Below are 10547 nucleotides of genomic sequence, written 5' to 3'. Positions count from 1 at the left end.
CTTCCTAAGTTTCCTTCCAAATTTCTATTGCTATGGTAATTAACTAATCAACCCATTTAGGGCAAAGCAGACACTAATGGCGATCTCTTACACTCAAATTAAATAATTTATTCATTAAGATGCAGCCCATTCGTTAATCCAATAATTTATATATTAAGTCTCAGTGAACTGAATTGAATGGCATTTAAACTAAGTGTTTTTAGCCAGTTTTCAGTCAATAGACACCTGGATAATAATCTCTCCAGTAATCTGAGTAAGAACATCTTGGACCTTAGGCTGTTGCACATCTGTAAAATACATTTTTTTATAATAAGTCAAGGACTGCCAAAAAAAAGTAAAACTGAAATAATTTATTTAACCACTAGAGCACCACAAAATCTGCAGGCTTCACAGACATACCATGTGTTAAAATACATAGTAATTAGCCAACAAATATGTATGTTTGACCAAAATGTACGATTGGAAGATAAAAACGAGGAAAAAGCACCCACCCTCCCACCCAAGTGGTAAGATCATCAAATGTCCAACATTTACTAAGGATCAAGAAATAAGTGTACAGTTTTTAAAAACAATAGTTTCAAAAGACGTCAGCATTACAAGAGGAAGCTTTATACTAGTATCAGTGCAATCCTGAGGAAAAGAAACTTCATCCTAATGGGGGCAAAAAAAAGAACAGCAGAAGGAAATACTGAGCAAAATACAGAGATACGTTTTTTTTCTAAAAAAAAGCATTCAACATTTGGTTGCGTCCAGCGCAATCAAGCATAGTTTGACATTCTGGCATCCCATCTCCTTCTATTGGAGCTAAAAGACAAATTAATATGCCATTCAGATATAGGATCCCAAACAATGAATGACACTCTTATAGAGCTAAAGATAGGCTATCCCCGACAAAAGTGCTTACGACTGGCATTCCAGATGTCAGAAGCTATTTTCATGTATTTATCTACAAGGTATATATTGTGAAATTTCAAATGATGTTTAAAAGTGTTAGATTAGAGCTAAATTGAGGCCACTGTCTTCATGAAAACAGTATTTGGCAAACATTTTTTTTCATTTCATCTGACACAATTACCTCATAGATGTAAATCCAGCCAAAATGTATCATGGTGTCATTTGCAGGCAATATTACAATGATGAAGATGATGCATGAGTCTTCTCCTATGCCAAATTAAAAAAAAAGTTGGCCAGTGACTTTCTTTTCTTGAAGGCAATGGCCCTTTAAAATGATTCACTCTTTATTTCCCAAAGAACAATGAAAATCATATGGGAATTAGTTCAACAAATCAAAAAGATCTGAAATGAATAGACAGTATTATAAAATAGGTAACATGGTTTGATCATCGAGCATGATGAGCATCACAGAAGTAGGGGTTTCCAAATGGTTTTAAATGAATGTCCTATTCACATCAGTGAGTCATGAGAAGTAATAAAGGGGATCTGGATATTTATTTTATTTAGACAACTACATCAGCACATTTTCCACTGTATATCTTAAGAAAGCTGTCAAAGGTCACTGCTTGTTTCCATGAGTTAACTTGTGAAATTTTAGCACACAGTTTCTTGCATATTTTTCTAGTGACGTTTATGTTTACTTTCCACTTACCAAATGAATGGAAGTAGTCACAACAGAGGGAGATTCCCATGGTTTAACATTGTAAGATTTCTTGACATTACTAATAAATTGACATCTGTATTTAAATGTTGGAAATAATAAAGGGGCTATATCTGATCAAACTTGGCTTTTTGTAATCCCCCGTGTAAATTAGTCCTTCCAGCCCCCTGTTCTTGTGTCCTTCTCAGCAGGGAGGTACTACCAATAGAGGCGATGTACATTGTTCCCCATCTATACCCGAAATGCTGCTCCATAGTCAGCCACCAGGCACTAAAGCAATGTGTAAAATAGACTCTCTCCAGTAGTTTCCCACTGCCTTATACAGTCCAGAAGGAGGCATTCGGCCCAATATGCCTATGTCGGCTCTTTGAAGGAGTTACCCAATTAGCCCCAGCCCTCGGTTCTTTTCCTTCCTTAACCCATGACATTAACTGGGTTTCCGAGCCAACATTTCTAGTGAGGCGGCTAGGATTTCTAGCACGATTTACTGTAACTCTGCTGTCTCTTGTCTGGGATTGAAATTGAATGCCCTTCTGAAGAGATAGCAGTTGTCTGTCTTGGCAGAAGGACTGGTTTGCACATGATAGGGAATATAGCTGAACAAAAAAGTGTACCATTGTTTATACATCAGGACTGGAACATGGATCTCCTGTTTAAGACACAATGCTTCAGTGTGAGGGAAAGGGGGAACATTTGTGGTCCACTGTCCTTTAATCTACAACCCTCAGCAAACATGCTTCATGGTTAGTCCTCCTGCAGAGTGTTTCCAGAAGATGTTCCTTCTCTTTCTATTGCTATGCAATCTGAGGAAGCTAGGAAACTTTCTTGGGACAGAGGATGCTCTCAACAACCATAAAGCTATGAAAGGGCTCGATTAAAATTATAGGAGTTCTAACGTAGTTTTTGTGAAATTATGAATCATCAGGTTTTCTTTGGCTTTCCTGTGAGAAAATGCTTGGTCCCCACTTATAAAAAGGAGCTCAACAGATGAAGAAATGCTGCTAAAGACCCACATTCTCTCATTCCATGATGCAACATGTTACAACATCCCTAATACGGCCCTGGACCAAAAATGCAATGTCCTAGTACTGCACCTAACCTAAAAAAGGAACTCAAGTATTCTAATCAAATGAGTGTTATAGCTATGGGCTGCCCCTTACAGATAAAATATTTCGCTTGGTGTAAACAGAAGCATCACTTTTGTATTGTTGTGCTATTTTCTTTATTTTTAACAATACTGTACACGTTTCATTTTTGTGTTTGCTAACTGTTCACTCATAAGTAACTGATAACAAAAATGCATCACACAAGTAGATTTAGAAAACAGAATAGTTGGGCTGATGCTCAATTTAGAGGAAGGCTAATGCCAATGTACATTAGCAGATATCATATCTGGCATTTGGGAGAAAAGGGCTATTCCCTTAATTGCTCCTAAAGATGAAGCTGAAATATGGAAATCTAAAAGCAGCAAATCTCAAAGGGCACAAAGTCCCCGTATTTTGCCCTCTGCTTTTGTTTCCGAAAATTCATAAAATTATTAGCTCTGGGGTTGTAAGAGTTTGTTCTTGATGTGCAATCTAGCTCAGCAGCAGATCAGATTGAAGACTTGGTGGAAAGGTCAGTGTGCCTGTGTTGCTGCATTTCTATTTTGTTGGATATTAAAACTAATGGCTAGAATATTATGAGCCCCACAAATTATGCATGCTGACCTCTGCACCTCATTCTCCGTTCTTGGCTGGGGCAGAGTTTCACAATTTCCAGTCTACCGTCCGGAAATGCATGTACCAAACCAGTGCACAGTGGAAGATATCAGCAAAGGTGATTTAGAAAGAAAGATTTGCCATTATGGAGCAAGTCTGACGAACTTCCAGTCATTGATTTTAACAGTTAGGAAATTAAATCAACCATTCTGACCTTCACAAATAATTCCCCAGTAAACACTTTGGTTGAATAAGACTGCACCAGGAGAAGAGTTTACAATTTCCAGGCTATTATGCTTATGAATTTGTTAGAGTTAATCCAGAGTGTAAAATATTTGGCATTTAGTGGAAAGGGCATTAAGTCTAACAAGCCTGTACTTTCTTTTGAAAAAAAATCAACCCCAACATTCAGCCTTCTCACCATATCACTCAATCTCTTCTCTCTCCAGGAATGCATCTACTTCATCTTAATTGGGCACTTCTCCCACAAACGTGTTAACCTTTGGGTTCTAAGTGTTCCACCTGATGTTCATCCTTACTTATAACATACTCATTTTTAGGCCCAAATTGTAATCGCCTGCATTCCCTAGACCAATACTTGTCTGACAGCAAGTACACACTTGTGTATTGTTGACAAGTCTGTTATTGTCCCCTATCACTTCACCCAATAACACATCCCCTCAATGAACATATCAGCAATACATGTAACTTTGTTGGTGCCCTAGGAAAGGAGTATATAGGATGCCAATTGCATAACAATACACAAGATCAAGTAAGGCACGGGACCTGTACAGCATTTCCACTAAGTGGGACTCTTTTTATTTCACATATTAACACTTACAATTTTTCCAGTGTTTTTATTTAAATTTAAAGGTTCTGTGTCTCATCTATCACACTAAAATAGTAGGTGAAGGATAGGAATAAAGCCTTCAATGTACATTTTTTTTTCCTTTTGCTTCTGTTGGTAGTTAAACGAAAACAAATGTTCCAAAATAGTTCAAACTAGTACCATGTATTGTTCTTTTACTTAACACTGATGAACCTGGGATTTTCAGGGGAGTTGTGTTCGGTCTTAGCTGCATTTGCAAGACTTAACTACCATGTTCGAAAGGTGTTCAATTTTTGGAACTTTGCCAACAAAGTAGAGGATGGTGAGTGGCTCCAGGTCTTGAGAAACGCAGCAAGGAGAGGCAGAAGCTTCAGGGTTTATATTGTTGTACAGACTAAGTATCTGAAATAAAGAAAACACTATTTAGTCTGCCAATAATCATTTAGAAAAACAGAGTCAGCTGCCCTGAGGTCATTCTGGTAGGAAGTTTATATATGACTGAAATAAAAGAGTAAATGGTCACTTGAGGAATAGCCTAGATAAATACTGCCACACTGGGACAAAGGCACTTTTGCAGTTTGACCACTGACCTATTGAGTAAGCAAAAGAGAATTGTTATGCAGTTTTCCTAACACTATAACATGTCCTTTTTTGAAATATGATTTTACAGTAACATTCTACCATTAAGAGAGATACCACATACAGAGTATGTTTGCCTTTTAAAGAACACTCAGCCCTACTGATGGACACAGATGGCAGTGAAAATATTTAATTTAAATCCATGGCAATGTGTGAAATGCTGAAGTAAATTTTGCCATTACTACAGTATGTCACCTTTTGGCATCTAAATATATTTTGACTGTCTCCCAGGGATAAAACAGGGCCTGAGTTATATCTCTAATTTCCTTACTTTTAGGAAAAGTGGCGATTTTCTTGGCATAAGCTGAAAGTGATTCTAATGATTGGGCTCAAAATGTAGTTACTCAGGGCTTAATATGTTCGGAGTGACGACCATAATATTGATGGCCCAATGACGTTTACCATTTGAACCACAATCGACCCATCACTACCCACGGGACGAAACCCAACACCTCAGATTTCCTGCCTATTAGCTATTGTAAAACTGGTGCAAAATCAACCAAATGATAGACAAGGTATTGATAAAAATATTTTGGGAAGTGGGAAGAGTGTATATTTAGGGAGACAATACAGGAACAAGTTGAAATAGAGGTTTTCCTTAATAGAAATAGTTCAGGTTGTGGAAACTTAGAAGAGCATTACAAAGTAGGGATATTGCTCTATTGGAACAAAGTCGAATAATGGTACTGCTCTACAGGAAAATGAATTGACTATGATGTGGCAATAGTATGAAATAAATGTACTGCTGAACGAGAACAATGCAAAGGAGCTTATCTGCTGTATAGAAAAAGTGTGAGGTAAGTTGAGTGTTGGATGAGAAGCGTAGGGTTGGTACACTGTGCACGGGAACAGAATGAAATGGGTACACAATTGTCCATAGACAACATAGAGTAAGAACATTGTTGTCTTGGAACCCTGTGAAATGGATACTTTGCTGTATCTGAACTTAGAATCATAGAATCATTATAGTGCAGAAGGAGACCATTTGGCTCATTGAGCTGCATCAACTGTCTGACAACAATCCCACCCAGGCCTTATCCCCGTATCCCTATGCTTTCACTCTGTCAATCCCTCCAACCTACACCTCTTGGGATACTAAAGGGCAACTTAGCATGGCCAATCAACCTAACCTGCATATCTTTGGAGTCATGATTGGTTTACTTAAATTTCATGGAACGGATAGTTTAAAAAGTCATCTCATCCTACCTTTTACTAACGCTTGTCCTGTTAACAGTCCTAATCATTGGTTTGCAGCCTTAGATATGAATGACGAGAAGACCAAGGACATGGATTTGACTATTTTGCTGTTCTCCCATTTGGATTGAATATACTGATTCTAGATGATTATATTGTGTACCAGATTGCATTCTCAAGCATCCAGTTTTCCAATTGCATTGTGGTTTCCCACCAGTTGTTTTCTGAGTCCAGAACAGTTAAATTTACAGAGCACTGCACAAATGAAAAGTGATACTGTTTCCAAACCAACAAGACTTCCTGATTCTAGGAACTAATTTCTTAGAAATTGGGCCAAGGTGGGCCATGCTATAACTCTTCCCTCTTTCACAAACAAAGATATTAAGATGATAAATTTAATCATTATTTCCGTATTTCTATAGAATAATATCCATTTTTACATATCTTTAATTTGAAGAATGTAGAAAATACAAAGTGAGAACATATAGCTGTTTTCCTTGCAACAGCGCAAAAATGAATCAAACTGCATGGCATAAGTGCAACTTAACAGCATTGTAAAAGACCAAAAATGTTTAAATCATTCAATCTCATTGTGCAATTGCATCCATTCATTCACAAACAGTGCTTACCCTGCTGTGTTGAGTATCTGAGCTCCACAAGTAAGGACAAGCCCCAGCACAGAAGTTAGCATGATAGCCCTTAGGTTCATGAATCCATTTCCACCCTAGGTCTCTCCGGAAATCAATGTACAGTGGGCGGAGACAGCAGTTGTCCTGCACATTTCTATTTAATAGACAAAAATTCACATTTAAGTGATAGGAAATTCTGTTTTTCAATTTCTACTCCTTTCTCCCCGTTATCTCCTGAGATTTCTGACTTATGCAAGAGTACCTCTAAAGCAGTTTTGTTTTAAATAGTTCTCAGGATGCGGGTGGGGCTGGAAAGGTTGGCATTTATTGCCAAGCCCAAGTTGCCTTGAACCTTCATACCACTGAGAGGCTGACTGGGTCATTCCAGAGGGTACTTAAGATGGTGGTGCGAGACTGGAGTCTCTGTTAATTACAAAATAAAAATTCTTTAAAACTGTATGTTTTTTTCTAAATCTAGCGAGACTCATTGGATAATGTGCACCGGCTGTGGAAAGATTTATAAGGCTATCAGCTCAGTGCTTGCTTGGCTGGAATAAAAAAAGGCAAACAAAGTCATGTTTTGCATTAACAGGAAGATAGAGTATGAATCAAAGGAGATTCTATCATTTCTGTACAAGGTGTTGGACAGTACCCATCTTGATTACTTTGCTGTGACCTTGCTGAGTGCATTTTGGCTGTTGTGTTTCCTACACTGTTACAGAGACTGCACTGAGGCAGCTGATTTGCGTGCATTCAGTCAGGAATGCAGTTCAAGTTCAGTAGTTTCCTAAATCTATTATTAAACATAATACTTTTGAGGTTAATGTAGGATCTCTCTTGCACTCGCTGGTTCTCCTGTGGGCAGCTACGTTACATAAAAGGTGATGTTTCTGACTCATGTTTCCCGGCTTTGGTGGGACAGAAATGAATCTGCACAAATCAGAACTGTTCAGATGAAAGATAGCAAATAATGACAGTAGAAGTATAGCCTGAAGCTGTCCCTAAATATGCTTTGGTAAACCAAAACTATGCGCCTGCTGGAAAGGTATTTGTTTCCATTTATCACGATATCAGATCAATAAAATTAAACTTAAACAGGCTGGGGAAAGCTTGCAAAATATAAATATCAGTTTTGCAAGTTGAGGAAACCAAAAACACAGAGGCATTTCACCCTTTTGGCCGTCTTTACTAATTTGAACGTGGAAACTGAGATTGATTATTTTGCGTTTCTAACAACGCCTACATTTTCAATAAAATTGCCAAAAATGCAAATTTCAAACACTTTCATACATGAAATCTCTCCTGCAGAAGGACATGCAGGTGAATGAGAGGTCCACATCCACCTCTGCTACTTTCCAGCTTAACTGGTCATAATTTGAAATGGAACTATTAAGTTTATTTGCAGAAGATTTTTCATTATCTGACCATTCTTTGAAATTTTAATCATTACTATGTTGGCAACTTCCAGGCAGAAAAACAGCTCACAACTGCTTTAAGCACAGAAAATATGAAGTCTTGTTGCAACATATTTTTGTAGAAGACTTTGATGTTTATATCTTGGCTGGGAGTTTATGAAAAGCACGTAATGTGATGCCATCTGTTACTGCTCCAACTGGCTACACCAGTATAAGCTACAATATAGGTTAAGACTGCACAGTTCCCACAAAGCAGCCTCGCCAATCGCATCCAGGCCATGAGAGGAAGCCACAGCACAGAGGTTAGGCTTGTTGTACATCAAAGGAGAAGAAATTGCTGGTTGAGTCACTTGCTGGTAACTGGTTCAGCAATGGTATTAACAGAGACTTTACCCACTCCTTTGGCTAGAAAGTGGAGCATGTCACGTGGGAAATTAAAGGGCGGGATAAGCGCTTAAATATTTAGTATGGTGAGAAGATTGGCTTTCGAGTCACAAAGACGTAATTTAGCAAAGGATTCTGTCATTTTATTATGTAACTATTTTTCCTTGTGAAATATTTGTAACTTAAGTCATATAATGGCCGGAATTTTACCGCCCCGCCCACCATGGGAATCAGAATGGGTGAAGGGCAGATCATGGGGAAGTCCGTTGATCTTTGGGGAAATTTTACTGTTTTGGAACAAGTGAGGCCATAAAATCCTGCCCAGTGAGCAGAAATGTCATTTTTTGGAAGTTGATCTTTACCTCTGAGGAATGCCCATTCCCCAAACACAAAAAGCCACTGCTTCATCCAATATTCCATCAACATTCCTGTCAGACTTTGAGGGAAGGGGTGGATAACTTACAATTCGGAAGGAGGTCATTTGGCCCATTGTGCCAGCACCGACAACAGGCCCACCCAGGTTCTGTCCCCACAACTCCACAGATTTACCCTGCTAATCTCCTGATGCCAATTTTTACAGCATAGCTAATCCACCTAATCTGCACATCTTTGGAGTGTGGGAGAAAACCGGAACACCAGGAGGAAATCCACACAGACAGGGACAACATGCAAACTCCATATAGACAGTCACCCCAGGCTGGAATTGAACCCAGGTCCCTGGCGCTTTGAGGTAGCAGTGCTGACCACTATGCTGCCGGATTTTGAATCTTTCTCTCATCCTCCAGCAATATTTTAAGTCTTTTGCTGAAGCAGTTTTTTTGCCTACTTGGCCAAAGACGTTCCTCTGTCGTGTTGGACAAAGTTCTGGACAAAACTGACAGAAATGGTTATCATGCCTGGATTGCACTGAATGGTTATGAGACTAAGCAAAGTAGTGCAGGGTAGGCGTAAAAATACTAAAACCAATGAGGATGGTCTGTTACTGTTCATCGAATCCTTACAGTACAGAAGGAGGCCATTTAATGCATCAAGTCTGTTGGTGGATATCCCATAATTAAGAGAACTGCAAAGGCATTTTTTTCAACAAAACCTACAGTCCCAAACAGAATGTTACATTTCAAGTGGTAAGATACTAGCAGAGTGTGATCAGCCAAAAGTTGCAGTTCATGTCAGAACTAGCAACATAGGAAAGAGTGTTTTTTTTCTGAGGGAATTTGAGGAAGTTAGGAGCTTAACTAGAGCGAGTAATCAAGGATAGTATCAGGGATTGCTCCATGCACTCAGGGACAGAAAAGACACAGATAACAGAGTTTAGCTCAAGGAACGGCGGAGGAGTGAAAGTTTCAGATCTCCAGGATATGAGCAAATTCTTGGAAAGATGAAAGATGTATGGAATGGATAGACTTCATTTGTCGTTGCTGAGAGGCTTAATTAAATAGTCAAAGCAGATTTAAATCTGCAAGGAAGGCTGACCAACTAAGGCATTTGGTGACCACCAAGACTTGCAAGAGGTTAGCCGTAGATAAAGGAGGGCTCAAAAGTAGCACAGAGGAAGGGAAAATTAACACAAACCAGATAACGCTAAAGAGAATGGTGGCAATGGTCATGAGATTTAGAGTAGGCAGACAAAAGAAGAAACACAAGCACTAGCAATGAGAAAAAGAAAAGGTTTAGCAACCAAAAGAAGCAGTCAAATGCATGTAGACTGAAATAATAAGGAATAAAACAAGGAAACCAGAGGAATATCAAACAAGTAGAGTGAGTTCAACTAAGAGGTTAAATCAAAGGGATTTCTGCAATATTAGCCACTTTTCAGAACATCAAATTGTTTAAAACATAAAAAATGAAATTTGCAGACAAGGGGATCTGTAGAAACAATAAGTAGATAATACTATAAGAGTGGATAACCAGATTACCAGGATACTGGGGAGATGATGGCACAGTGTAACACCACTGGACTAGAATTCCAGTGGCCCAGGCTGAGACATGAATTCAAATCTGCATCCATTTATATGAGCACAAGTGAATCCCCAGTTAATGTCCACTAGCTGTACACAATTAAACATGTTAATATCAAATTAACAATAGGTGAGCGGCAATTAGTGTGGGATAGAATCCAGATGGTAGAATGTTGGGTAAGGC

The 10547-nt window shown here is 38.7% G+C and overlaps 1 protein-coding gene across 1 annotated transcript in view; it reads right to left on the bottom strand.

Moving 5' to 3' along the window:
- Nucleotides 1-509: 509 nt before the first annotated feature.
- Nucleotides 510-10547, bottom strand: part of tgfb2 (transforming growth factor, beta 2) — an 80283-nt gene continuing 70245 nt past the window's right edge. Inside the window, exons 6-7 of the mRNA XM_080200546.1 lie at nt 6607-6760; nt 510-4546 (exon numbers count right to left, since the gene is read on the bottom strand). Coding sequence (XP_080056672.1) covers nt 4388-4546; nt 6607-6760 — 313 coding nt within the window. The 3' untranslated portion in view covers nt 510-4387. The remainder of the gene's footprint in view (nt 4547-6606; nt 6761-10547) is intronic.

The sequence above is a fragment of the Carcharhinus amblyrhynchos genome, chromosome 12 (genome assembly GCF_965287045.1).
Source record: "Carcharhinus amblyrhynchos chromosome 12, sCarAmb.v2.hapA, whole genome shotgun sequence".
Taxonomy (NCBI): domain Eukaryota; kingdom Metazoa; phylum Chordata; class Chondrichthyes; order Carcharhiniformes; family Carcharhinidae; genus Carcharhinus; species Carcharhinus amblyrhynchos.
This window is presented reverse-complemented; position numbering and strand designations above follow the sequence as displayed.